Source organism: Capsicum annuum, chromosome 1 (assembly GCF_002878395.1).
Source record: "Capsicum annuum cultivar UCD-10X-F1 chromosome 1, UCD10Xv1.1, whole genome shotgun sequence".
NCBI lineage: Eukaryota > Viridiplantae > Streptophyta > Magnoliopsida > Solanales > Solanaceae > Capsicum > Capsicum annuum.
Window position 1 is genome coordinate 254,421,517 of NC_061111.1, and position 14,698 is coordinate 254,436,214.

At 35.3% G+C, this 14,698-nt stretch overlaps 1 protein-coding gene across 1 annotated transcript; it reads left to right on the plus strand.

The window, feature by feature from the left end:
• The first annotated feature begins 308 nt into the window (after positions 1–308).
• Positions 309–2,284, plus strand: LOC107853590 (protein DETOXIFICATION 49). Its single transcript, XM_016698572.2, has one exon. The coding sequence runs from the start codon at positions 459–461 to the stop codon at positions 1,932–1,934; it is 1,476 nt and encodes a 491-aa protein (XP_016554058.1). The 5' UTR covers positions 309–458; the 3' UTR covers positions 1,935–2,284.
• Positions 2,285–14,698: the final 12,414 nt, after the last annotated feature.

Consider the following 14,698-nt stretch of genomic DNA (forward strand, 5'->3'; position numbering starts at 1 on the left):
AACTGATAAAATTACTGTCATATGATCAGGAGATCATTAGATCCGGCCTCGAAAACAGCTTCTGACATAATTATAAGGTAAGGTCGCATACAACGGACTCTTGTAGTCGGACCTTTTTCCGGACCCCGCACACAGTGGGAGCGAGCTCTACCCCGCACACAGCGAAAACTCTATCAAATATTTTTTCAAAACTCATCGGATCTTTTTCCGAATCCTGCACACAGCAAAAGCTCTACCAAATATTTTTCAATACTCCCCACCTTTATATATATATATATAAAACCCATACCAAAACGGTTACTACTAAACCATCCTTCTTTGCCCATAAACTTTCTGTTACAACACAAAAAACATTCTTATTTTTCTCAAAAAAATTCATTTTCATTACATTCTTAACACAAATTTCCTTAAACCAATCCAAATTACAACTAAAAACACCAAATTAAACATCCTTAAACATGTTGAATCCATTAAATCCAGCCGAAAACGATCAAGAACAGATCAAAACAGAGCAAAATCCTCTGTTTTTAGCCATATTAGAAGCAAAATCAATAGCCAACATTGCATTTCCAATGATCTTCACAGGCTTACTTCTTTACTCACGCTCGATGATATCGATGCTCTTCCTAGGCCGATTAGGTGAGCTATCGTTAGCCGGTGGCTCATTAGCCATTGGCTTTGCTAATATAACTGGTTACTCAATACTTTCTGGCTTAGCAATGGGTATGGAACCACTCTGTGGACAAGCATTTGGTGCTAAAAGGTTCAAAATTCTTGGACTTAGTTTACAAAGAACAGTTATATTGCTTCTTTTGATCTCGATACCTATATCATTTTTATGGTGTAACATGTTAAAAATCTTGATTTTTTGTGGACAAGATCATGATATAGCTATAGAGGCACAAATTTACATATTGTATTCGATGCCTGACCTTATTGCGCTCGCGATACTTCATCCATTGAGGATCTATCTTAGGTCACAATCGATTATTATGCCATTGACATATTGTGCTACACTTGCTAGTGTTGTTCATATACCGATTAATTATCTACTTGTAATAGTACTTGATCTTGGGATTAAAGGTGTTGCATTAAGTGGGGTTTGGACAAATTTCAATCTTGTTGGATGTTTAATTGCTTACATTGTTGTATCCAAAGTGTACAAGAAGACATGGAGTTCAATGTCTTGTGAGTGTTTTAAAGGTTGGAAATCACTTTTGGATTTGGCAATACCAAGTTGTGTTAGTGTTTGTTTGGAATGGTGGTGGTATGAGATCATGATTTTGTTATGTGGATTGTTGGTTAACCCTAAATCAACCGTTGCATCGATGGGTATTTTGATCCAAACGACATCATTGATCTACATTTTCCCATCTTCGTTGAGTTTTGGTGTGTCAACTCGCGTTGGAAATGAGCTCGGGGCTAATAGGCCAGACATAGCTAGACTAGTCGCGGTTGTGGGGCTTACATGTAGCTTTGTTTTAGGGTTAGTTGCATTAGTATTCGCGATATTAGTGAGGGATGTTTGGGCTAGTATGTTCACTCAGGATGAAGAGATCATTGCCCTAACGTCCCTCATTTTGCCCATAATCGGACTCTGTGAGCTAGGGAATTGCCCACAGACGACTGGTTGTGGGGTACTAAGAGGAACAGCGAGGCCAAAATTGGGTGCCAACATCAACTTAGGTTGTTTTTACCTTGTCGGAATGCCAGTGGCTGTTTATTTAGGTTTTTTTTGCGGCTATGATTTTACGGGGCTATGGATTGGATTGTTAGCTGCACAAGCTTCATGTGCAATGACAATGTTATTGGTGATTTTATCAAGAACAAATTGGGCAGATCAAGCAAAAAGAGCAAAAGAGTTAACTACAATTATTGAAAATGAAGATGAACAAGTTTATTATCGAAAGATTGATGGAAGTTCAAATGTTTGATTTTAATTTATTTTTTTGGTCTAATTTGTTGATCAATTCTTGGATTATTCTTTTTTCTTTTCTTGGATCCGTTATCTTTCTTGAAATCTGTGCTGCTCGAACTCTTCAAAAATGCTGTCAGGTGCGCGTCGGATCATCCAGAAGTAGAGCATTTTCGAAAGATCCTACACGGGGCGCAACAACATTTCTGGACAACCCGAGCAATGTAGCGTGAAGTAGGCACACGAATAGAGTGATTGAGATCTTTTTCATGTAATTACACTTTTTTAGGGGTAAACCAAGATTTGTATTAATTTTGTTGTATATTGTGATATATTTTATTTATGAAAAAGGCTTGTTTAATGCAAAAATCTTGATGTTTATGTTATTCATATTAAATTGATTAGCATGCTTATTAATGTATAAATGTACCCTCCCTCTCAAACAAAAAAAATAATAATATTTGACTTCTCAAGCCAAACCTTTAATTTTCTACTTATACTCTTTCAATTTTGGTCCCTTTGACTTGTGCATTCATGTCTTTTTAGTTGTGTAATAGTGGCTACTTTGCACAATTTCTTAATTTGTGTATGTCATCCTTGCACAAGAAACGAGGGTCGTATCAGTTTTTTTCTGTATCGTTCCAATTTTATTCTGATGTGCAGAAGGGATTTTAATCGTAACGACTTGCTTGTGTTGATGTTCGCTAAATGAGTATTCCTTTTTCTTTTTTTCTCTTTTTGGTGTAACCATCGATATCATGTTGGGTATTGGCTAAGAATAGAGTGATCGCAACTGTATCACCACATCCTTTAGCGTTGTTAGATTTATTTAGTTACCATTACAGGCAACGGCAACTTTATCGGTGTATAATAAATTGAAGTTACTTATAGAAATTCATAAACTTTTAAATTTTGAATCCAGTTCAGAATTATTCACAAGAGTTTTTTTTTCTAATAAAAAAATATTTGACTTAGAAAAGTCAATTGACTTGTTTATTATGATTATATAGTTGAACAAGGTGGAAACCACTTAAGCTTAACACCTCTCATTCTTATTCAATATGAAAATGAAAAAAAAAAGAAAAAGAAAAAAGGAATACTTAGGAAAGAACGAAAAAATACCATATGATCCGATACATCTAATAAACCACACTATACGTCAACTTTTAATATACTCCAACTTCAGCTTCATAATTTTCATCTACTGTCTACGATATTTACAGATGTTTTACGTCCAATCATTTCGAATATATTTAGAATGAGACGTATGAAAATTGAAAAAAAAATAATCATTCAATCTTTTCAACTGCCAACTACGTAACAAAGTAAACCACCATATTGTTGTGTTCCTTATAAATTGTCTAAATTAAAAGTATTTAAAAATTTGTTTTCTTCTTTTTGAATAGTCTAAGTAATGGCCAATTGCTATAATTTTTATTTTTTTTGATATTTTTTGTCATCTTTACTTTACCTGAATTTGTCATTTTATACAACTCCCATAATTGGAAAAGGAGTTATGGTCCCTCACCAAACCAACAACACCTTATGTATGAAAAAAATAATAAAATAAATAAAGAGAGAAATAATAAAATAAAATAATAAAATAGTGCGTTTGTATTGAGAAATTTATTGAATTTGTACAAACATTAAACCTAATTATTAACACTTGAAGCTATCACTCTTAAATTCAGAAAAATCTTAAAGTTAAATTTCCAAGTTATTGATAAATTTAGTTTTAATTCTTGTAACATCATTAACCATTTCATCATGTAATTGTTCATATTTTTTATTAAAGTTATTATTCTACCTATATTTGGGAATAAATTACTTATAAAAATTAGTCCAAATATAACATATTTACAACATAAAGGAATCAAAAACGCATAATTTCATTAATTGAAGGTTAAATATGATTTAATCATTTATTACAAAAATTAAAATGAATTTTTCAATAATTGATGGATAAACACTGTAATTACATAAATTACTAAATTTTTAAACAAATATTTGATTTCAACCTCATAATTCCAAAAGTATGGTAGATTTAACGTCAAATATTTAAAGATCGATCCATTAAATTTAAATTTTGAATATACTTCTGTCATCTATTCTTGAGATTGGTCCTGTCATAAGTTAATTTTCTCCACTTTTTTCCTGCTATATTTTACACTTACGTAGAGAATATGAATGCTCTTTGAACAGATCTAGAATTTTAAGTTTGTATATGCGACTATATTCATTACACTTTTATAACAACGGATGTTGACTACCCAATAATTATCACAATCAATTAATCAATTACGTCTAAAATTCTGATATAGTTAAAATCGACTATATAAATTATATATTGATTGTGATAAGCAAAGAAAAATAATATTACTTGATTATTCTACTTGGACCATTTATGAGAAAATAACAAAAATGGTCCGAATTATGGATGTTTATCAAGTATAATTATATATATTTTTGGCTTTATGACAATAAAGTTGTAGATACTATATTAAATATGAAAACCGATTAGAAACGAAATTAGAAAATTTTCTAATATCACTTGGAATTAACATCATTATAGTGAAAAGGCAAAATCAATTTATATTTGAATAAGATCGCCGTAGACAAACGCGAATATAATTGTTATAGACAGATGCAGATGTAGCTTCTGATACCAGGTTCATCTGAATCTATTGATCGAACATAATTTTATAAGTATTTAATAAATCGTGTAGTTTCTTATTTTTTAATGTGTCGTATATATGGTATGTTGCTTCATTTACCTTATATTTTGCTATTTCGCTGTTATTTTTTTTTTTTTTTTTTAAATTCTGCTTTGATAACTTCTCTTTTTAGCCGAGACCCTATTTTACACTCTATGATTTTTACTTATGAAATTACACTAAGAATATTTTTATTTTTATTGTTTGAAGATACTGATCAATTAAATAGAGTGTTTGCTAGTTTATGAATATTTTGAAGTAAATTAACTTATTGGTATTTTTCTATGTACCAAAAGAAATGCTTTTGTCTATTTCAAGGAGAACTAATTAATTGCAAAAAAAGAAAAGAAAAAGGAAAATAAAAAAATATACAAAAGTAATTACTTTACATTTACAACGTATTGATTCTTAATATTGTCGATATAATTTAATTTGGAATAGCAGTAATTTTCACTTTGTTATCAATTAATAGTTAATCACAAAATTTACTTGTAATTATTTTATTCAACTCGATCATTTATATAATTTTTGCATTACAATAAATATAAATTCGTGTATAATATAATCACAATATACATGCTGTGCAATATGTAAAATTATGGTAGCCATGTTGCACGTTGTTCTTTTATTGTATTTATATTTTTTACATGAAAAATTATCTAATTAATTAAGTGGAAGTGGCTACATTAATAAGTATGACACTTGTTAGAATCTATGTCGCAGGTGCATGTATAAATTATATAATCCTAATTATAACGGTGCGCATTATTCTTAATGACTTGTAATCTTGATCTATTAAGGATTTATTAATAATTAATTTTGTTGACAATAAGTAGAAAGTCAAATGTCTTAATTGTCAAATTTCAAAACTCAAAAGCTCCAACATATATATCTTTGATGTCTTAATTAGTGTTTGACATAACTTTTAGAATAATTTTTTTTAAAAATTTGGATTAAGTACATACTTATTCTAATTAACCAAAATCATATATTAATTATGAGGAAATTCTAATGATGGAACATTGATCCGCTTTGAAGTTCAATTAAATTGGATACACTTTAGGAAAGTGTTACGTACTTTCAGGTAAAATATTCGTTATAAAAAATAATTTTAGACTCGAACGTGAAATCTGTCTTAAATTTGATATATGCACCTAAACTATCAATTTAAAAATATTTAAATAATTAAGTCAAGCACTTATTAGATAACTCACATGCATGTAAATCTCTTAATAAACATTTAACTAGTAAATTTAATAAAAACAACAAATAATCAATTATCACAAATTAAAATTTACTAGTAATACAAAATAATTTTTACATTGTCACTATATATATATATAAAACTTTATAAATGGCCAAAAATGAGGATCAAAGGCATGTTGCATGCACCCTTCTTAATTTGATTAATGCCAAAGATAATTACTCAATTCAACATGATATTAGAATCCAATCGATTTGATATAAATATGCATTCGAGAATGTTGCATTGATTTCTCGTCCGTTGTTTAAAGTTCGATCCATCGAGCCACAAATTAACATTGCTTCAATAATATTCTGACTTCTGCCGAGCCTTGGGTTCGAAATTGAGAGGACGTCATGCGGAAGCTATTAGTTGCAAACTATGAGACGATAAATAAGATGACAACGAAAAACAATACTAAAAACATAATTTTATTATATGATTTGGCCAATTGACCTACATATAAAATCTAATATTAAAAACATAAAACTAATAAGAGAGAAAATCTCCCCCTAAACGAAAATCTTAAAAGATTACATTGTGGATGCTATTGTGTTATGGTATGAGAAGGGGGTCCGTCTATTTATAGATGTCCAAAACCTTTCCTCCAAGAAAGAGGTTAACCAAATATGAAAAAGAATTATATTTTTTTCGTAAAAGTAACTATGATAACTTTTATTTTCCTTCTAAGAAAAAATAAAACTTAAATACAGTAAGAAAATCAGGGCAAAAACTCTAACAGAGCCTTCTCTTTCTACTTTCAAAAACGCAATCACACACACACAAAATCAAATCTTCATATATACCAGCCTTAGAATACGTGCGATAACGTATTAAAAAATGTTACACTTATCTCTAATCGATTTCGATTTCGATTTTTTCTAGTGGCCAAAATCATGCATGCATTCCGACATTTAGCCAGTTTGCCACCCCCATTGTAGTAAAAATAAATAAATTAAAACTTAGGGATCAAATCTATATTAATTAATCCTTTCATAATTCATGACATATTCCATTACCTAACTATGATAAATATTTAAATGCTTTTTTCGTTTCAATTTATTTATCTCATTTTTTTAAAGTTCGTAAGCAGATACATTATGTGTGTCTCGTATTCCGACAAGATATGAAATGACTTAATTAGCTGATCGGACAGAGATCAGATTTTATATGCTCACATGGTGGATTATATCGATTAAATTGAGAAACTCCTATAATGAACTAAGCAATGATGAAAGTTAAAACATTAAGACCAATTTAAATGATTTGATGTTTCTTTCTTTTTTGGTAAATATTTAATTTAATATCAGAAAATTTATTTTTTTTTTACTAAAAATTAGGTTAAAATCAATCAAACAAATTAAAACGAAAAAAAATATTTGTTTTATCTCTGTTTAGATAAGTTATAAAATTACATAGAATTACAATGTAGAGTCAGTGTGTGCAGTGGCAAAAGGAATCTTACTAAATTATTACTCCATATATTAATAACAATAATAAATTAATTGACCTAACATGAAGAACCAAATTGAGATAGAGTTTAACTAATAATTTTACCTAGTTTAAAAAAAAATATTTACACTATCAGATCACTTAAAATGAGTTGTCATCGCTTTCGAAATTTTAGACTAAATAAAGCCGGTAATTATTTTTTATTAAACTATTTAAGTAAAGTAGCACTTTTTTAGTAGTACTCAATTCTTAAAAAGCGTCTAATAAATAGGAATAACTTAATAAATTATACTTCATATTTATTATTTTTTGAATGAACATAAAAATAGTTAAATCTATAGTCAAAATGGGAAAGAAAAATATAACTATATTCTTTATGTATATGTTTTGTCCTTGTTCTATTTAGATAAGTTTTAAAAACAGAATGATAATGTAGATCAGTGTGTGCAGTTTTATAATATCTATATATAAATAGTGCTAATTAAAGAAAATGTTTCTATTTTTAGACAGAAGGAATCTTATTAATTAAATTATCAATAATAGCACTAGTAAATATTGAATTTCCCAAAAAGATGAGAAACAAAATGGGATATATTGAAAGAGATTCTTCTATGTGTTCTTTGTAGTAAGATCCAATAATCTATTTATATTCGAAATTTACTGACTCGACTAATTTAAACGCATAACATGTAATATACACTCTTTGCTGAAAATTTTCTTTATTCGTAAGATTCAAACCCTAAACCCTAAATATTGGAGTATAACAGTTTCTTATTTTTATGTAGGATAGTTCGGTGTATTAAACTTCTACCTTGCGCGACAATCGCGGAAGAGCCTGACCACAAAGATACTGACCCGAAATGTTGGCTGCGTTGGTTGGGTGAGTGTTTTTTCATATAGAAAACCCCAGATCGATTCCCCTCACCAGCAACCTTGTCAGTCAGAGCTCGTTGTTACACAAAACTTGATGCCTAGTGCGGTTTACATTTCATGCGTGATTTGCAAGCTGTTGCATGAGAGCGGATTTTTTCACTGCGCACCTGAAGGATAGCGATTACGGGTTTCCTAGGGTTTCCATTGTTATAAATATTGACATTTCAAATTGTAGTTTACCTCTATAATTTTATGTTATAATTGTTAGGATATAGCTATTGATGAGAGATAATTGTATTTAAACATCATTTTAAGCATCCAGTACCCTCGAACTATGGCCAAAGTTGTTACGACATACTCTAACTTCACACGGGTCCTATTACTCCCTGAACTCAATTTTAGCGCATTTTTGTAACCCTTTGTGCTGACGTGACACCTTTATTACATAAAATGGGGCCACGTCAGCTAAAAAGGTCGACAAAAGGTGCCACGTCAGCTAAAAAGGTTGACAAAAGTACGTTAAAATTTAGTTCAGGGGGTAATAGGATTCCTGTGAAGTTGGAGTGAGTCGTAGCAAGTTCGATCATAGTTCACGAGCGTACTAGATACTTTACGCTATGTTTTTTTTTTTAATAATGGCGTCGAGATTAACTTTTGCACACCTCAACTATGTGAGTGAAGAGACTTGCTACCATCATCTTACACAAATAACTGATACAAACTTGTTTTTGATAGCAGAAATTACAGAGTTGGAAAGGAACAATGCTAAAACATTGTGTTCTAGAGATGATTCGACACGCTCTTCTTTTCGAGCTTTAGATCAGTACAATAGGTATAATGGTTCCGATATAGTATACACATTTCCATAAGAAGTGAGTGTTTCGTGCAGACTTAGTACTTGTAACACGCGAGCAAGACTACTAACCATGAAGCTAACGCGGCAGAGTAGTTTAGAACCAAGACTGTGTACGCGAAGTTCTTTAACGTTAGTATCTTATTGAATGCAGTAGCTTTTATAGCTTGTTGATATCTGTAAATGACTGTGGATAGACAAGATATGATTAGAACAAAAGAAAATCGCAGCTAAATTTGTGTGATCTAACTAGAATTGCCAGATATGTACCTCTTGATCCATCCATCAATCATCAAAGTGTACTGAACAAAGAACATAATGTACCCTGGATATCGCCCCTATGCTGTCACACGATGAGTTGTTATCATCAGTTCGACTATCATTAGTTGTTATAAAGGGATCCTTTGAAGTTCATATTGTCTTTAAGAAGGATTCTGCAGTCGAATTCATTTCTTTTCCGAGTGTGTTTGCACCTAGGCTGCTAGGAATATTCGAGTAAATCTATCGCTTCTGTTCTAGTGAGCGTCTAGGTATCCTTTAGCTTTTTTCTGTAATAAGATTGAAGCCTGCAGAAGTTTTCTGATATTCAAAACTTGGCGTCTAAGCATTACTAATGTTTTCCATTGTGAAGAGATTTGATCTCCGCTGTGGCCTTTGCATGTTTAACCCATAAAAAGCATATTCTTGCGCGTGTGCTTGGATTGGAGCAGACTTGAATAACCAAGCTCAGCTCAAGTTAACTGGATAACAGAAGGTCCTGTCCTATTCAAGTTGTACATCAAATTAAAGTGGACTGAACAAAGAAGATAATGTACCCCGGATATATAGCCCCTTTGCTGTCACGCGATGAGTTGTCATCATTAGTCCGATTATCATGTTGCTACAAACTACAAGTAATGGACAGAAGATGGTATACTTCTAGAGCGCGGAGAATCTTATAACATCTGTAAATTCACATGAAAGATCAACATGTATAGGAGAAATAGGAATCACAACTTAGTTTTCGGACTTCTAAGGATCCTTTAAGAAGGATTCTGCAGTCAAATACATTTCTTTCGCGAGTGTGTTTGCACCTACGCTAATAGGAATATTTGAGTAAATCTATCACTTCTGTTCGAGTGAGTGTCTAGGACTCTTGGTATATATCCTTTAGCTTTTTCCAGTTTTCTTTAATAAGATTGAAGCTTGCAGGAGTTTTATGATATTCTTCCTCATGTGCTTGAAGTATCTGCCTAAGCGTGCCAAACCATTTAAGCGAAGTACTATTTGTCAAAGAAGATAGCCAAGACAAGCTCAAGTCATCCGGATAAGAGAAGGTCCTATCGTAATAAGCCGGTGTAGGATTCATCAAATAAGCTCATTACTATGTTGCTCCGACTCTCCAAAAATGCACTACTTTCGGAGGATCCTACACGCACCCACTGTAATTTTTGAAGAGTTCGAGCAACATAACATATGAACACATGAAAAAGAGATGCATGATGGCCTATAAGCCACTTTCCGGTGACAAAACCAGTCAAGCAGAGGATTAATGCAAACAAAGGGGCAAAGATAGAAAATTACTTTGCAGAGTGTGCAGCAAACATCAGCTCACGCCGGGCCCCCAGCCCACCCGCAGTACCGTGGGCTATAGCACACCGATTTGGCCCGAAAATGGCCCGTTCATGCCGTTTAGCCCGTTTGACCACCCAAACGACCCCGCCAATCCCCAAGGCCCACACTCCCCCGCTCCTTAGCCTACCTGGGAGCCAAAAACTTGTTGCGCTCAAGCGCACACACAAGTGTACGTGGCCTCACCAAGTAGTAAAGTGGCCCTTTAGAAGCCAAGTATCGATCCCACAGGGACTTGTTTTAACAACTATCAAATTCAAGTTTAACAATTGAGATTAAACCGTGGTGTAAAATTAGCCAAAGGAGTTTCAGATTTGTAAACTGAAGGTAAAGTAAACAATGCGGAAAAGTAAAAGTCTTGGAAAGTCAATGGAGAGGAGTCCAGGGTGAAGGCTCTGCGAACAATAAAACTAAGCTATTGAACTTCATTTGTTAGATTACTTATCTTGGTTGTTGATTCACAAGGTTTATAGTATGATCATGGTCTCCCGATCCTCTAATCTGGACATTACAACTACATCGTTGAGCGGGGATGCAATAGTCTATTTAGATGCATTAAGATGTCATCCTGCAACTGAACCAAACAAGGCTTCTAGGTGTATCTCTATCCTAGACGCTAATTCAAATCCCTTATTTAATAAAAGAATAAGAACCTTACTCTATTTACCCTTATGTTCTATCCTCTTATTCCCCCTCCCGAGTTCACAAAGATGACAATGGATGTATTCTAAGGGTAGCTAATCCTTATAATAGCTATAAAAAGGATAAATAAACAACAAAATATGATAATAAATCAAAACCAAATCAATTAAAGCAATAATAATCATGTTCTTGGCCTTAACCCTGGAAAGGGGGCTTTTAGCCGCTCATGGACATAACCGTAATCACCCTGGATGAATACAAGATAAAATCCATAAACAAACTAAAGTAAAGATAGAAAACCCCTAATTGAAGTGTTTTCCGTCTTTCTCCAAGTTTCAAAGTCATCCAAGGTGTATAACATCAAGTTCAAGTGTCCTATTTATAGGAGGACAAAACTGCTGATTTTTGCACTAGGTCAGCATCGCGGAGCTCATAGCGGATACTAGGGTGCGCAAAGCGCCCTCATAGCAGAGAAAAACTGTTTTGGGTCCCTTAGTAAGCTACCTATGTGTGTTATGTGGCCCATATCCATGGATTGGGTCAGCTACGCTCCATAGACATCCAAAGTGTCCGTTTTATGTCAAATTTTGTCCTGTGCTTTCGTTGATCCATTCCAAGCCTTTTTGTGTTGTTTCACTTGATTTACAGCTTTTATATCATTCATATATCATAATAATCAACTCAACAATCATCCTAGCATTAAACACCACAAATGAGAGCTCAAAACAACACACAATCCATAACGGTGAACTAGAAACTTAAGCTAAGAACTAGTTTCGTCCTATTAATCTTTAGCTTAGTGTTTTGAATCTTGGCTTGATCCGATTGAACTTTAAACATTATAAATAATCTGTTCCACACATAGTTACACAATCATACCATTAGTAACTCACTAAACACGTTAGAATCCATCAAGATCAACTAGAACAATACCTAGCTCAAGCTAGTAACGCTAGTTTTCTCATATGAATTCTAAATGATCAATTAGAATCTAAACTTGTTTGAAATACACCTTAAACATTGTTAGCAAGTACTTAAACACTTATACGCTCATTTATATCATCATTGACTCACTAAGCACACAATAAGTACTCAAAACACAGCTAAATAAGCCCGAATAACAACACTGAAGTGCATAAATCTACCTCAGATTATTTGACCACCCAAACCGCCCCGAAAACCACAAAGGACCACACTAAGATGCTTCCCAGAATACCTGGGGAATCCTGGTCTATTTTAAGACCAAATCACGCTCGGGACCCGGGCCCACCCCAAAAATAATGGGCTATAGCACACCGATTTGGCCCAAAAATAGCCCGTTCACACCATTTCTCCCGTTTGACTACCCAAACCGCCCCGAAAATCATGAAGGCTCACATTAGGCTGCTTCCCAGCCAGCCTGGGGCTGCCCAATCAATTTTTGAGCTAAATAAAAATTGGGCCCCAGACCCACCCCAAAAATCGTGGGCTATAGCACATTGATTTGGCATGAAAATAGCCCATTCGTGCGATTTCACTCGTTTGACCACCCAAACCACCCTGCTGACCACAATGGACCACACTAGGATGCTCCCCAGCTTTCCTGGGGTAGCCCAATCGATTTTCAGCCCAAATTATCCCTGATCCCTAGGCCCACCCTAAAAATCGTAGGCCATAGTACACCGATATGGCCCCAAAATGGTTCATTCGTGTTGTTTAGCCCGTTTGACCACCCAAACCACCCCGTTGACCACAATGGACTACACTAGGCCGCTCTTCAGCCTGACTGGTGAAGCCCGGTTGATTTTCAACACAAATCATGATTGGCCTTTAGGCCCACCCAAAAAATCGTGGGCTATAACATACTGATTTAACCCCAAAATGGCTCGTTCGAGCCGTTTCGCTTGCTTGACCACCCAAACTGCCCCGCTGACAGTAATGGACCATATTAGGCCGCTCTCAAGCCTGCCTGGGGTAGCCCAATTGATTTTTGGCTCAAATTACGCTCGACACCTGGGCCCACCCCAAAAACCGTGGGTTATAGCATACCGATTTGGCCCTAAAATGGCCCATTTGCGCCATTTTGCTCCTTTGACCAACCAAACTGCCCCACTAACAACAATGGACCATACTAGGCTACTCCTCAGCCTGCCTGAGGCAGTTCGATCAATTTTCAGCCCAAATCACGCCCGACCCCTAGCCCTAAAATGGCCTGTTTGCGCTGTTTCGCTCGCTTGACCACCTAAACTGCCCCGTTGATCATAATGGACCATACTACGCCACTTATCAGCCTGCCTGAGGTTTCCCAATTGATTTTTAGCCCAACTCACGCCCGACCCCCGGGCCCACCTCAAAAACCATGGGTCTAGCACACCAATTTAGCCCTAAAATAGCTCGATCGTGCTGTTTTGCCCGTTTGACTACCTAAACCGCCCCACTGACCACAACGGACCACACTAGGCCACTCCCCGGCCTACATCGTGCAGTCCGATTAATTTTCAACCCAATTCATGCCCAGTCCCTAGGCCCATCCCAAAAATCGTGGGCTATATTACACCAATTTGGCCCCCAAATGGCCCATTCACATCGTTTCACCCGTTTGACTACCCAAACCGCCTCGCTGACCACAATGGGCCATACTAAGCCTCTCACCAGCGTACCTGGGGTAGCCCAATCAATTTTTGACCCAAATGACGCCTGAACTCTGGGCCCACCCCAAAAACTGTGGGCTATAACATACCGATTTAGCCCCAAAATGGCTAATTCACACCGTTTCGCCCGTTTGACCATCCAAGCCGCCCCGCTGACCATAATGGACCATACTAAGATACTTCCCATCTTGCCTGGGCTAGCCCAATCGATTTTTGACCTAAATCATGCCCGACACCCGAGCCCACCTAAAAAATCATGGGCTATAACACATCGATTTGGCCCTAAAATCACCCGTTCGCGCCGTTTCGCTCGTTTGACCACTCAAACTGCCTCATGACCATATAGGACCACAATAGGCCGCTCCCCAACCTACATGGGGTAGCCCAGTTGATTTTTGGTTGAAATCACACTCGACCCTTGGGATCACCCCAAAAATCGTGGGCTATAGCACACCGATTTGTCCTTAAAATAGCTCGTGCTTGCCGTTTCTCCCGTTTGACCACCCAAACTGCCCCGCTGACCACAATGGACCAAACTAGACCGTTCTCCAACCTGTCTAGGGTAGTTCAGTTGATTTTCGGCCTGAATGATGCCCTGTCCTCGGTCCCACCCTAAAAATCATGGGCTATAGTACACCAATTTTTTCTCAAAACATCTCGTTCACACTGTTTTTCCTGTTTGACCACCCAAGCCGCCCCGCTGACCACTATGGACTAAACAAGGCCACTACCCAGCCTGCCTGGGGCAGTCTGATCAATTTTCAG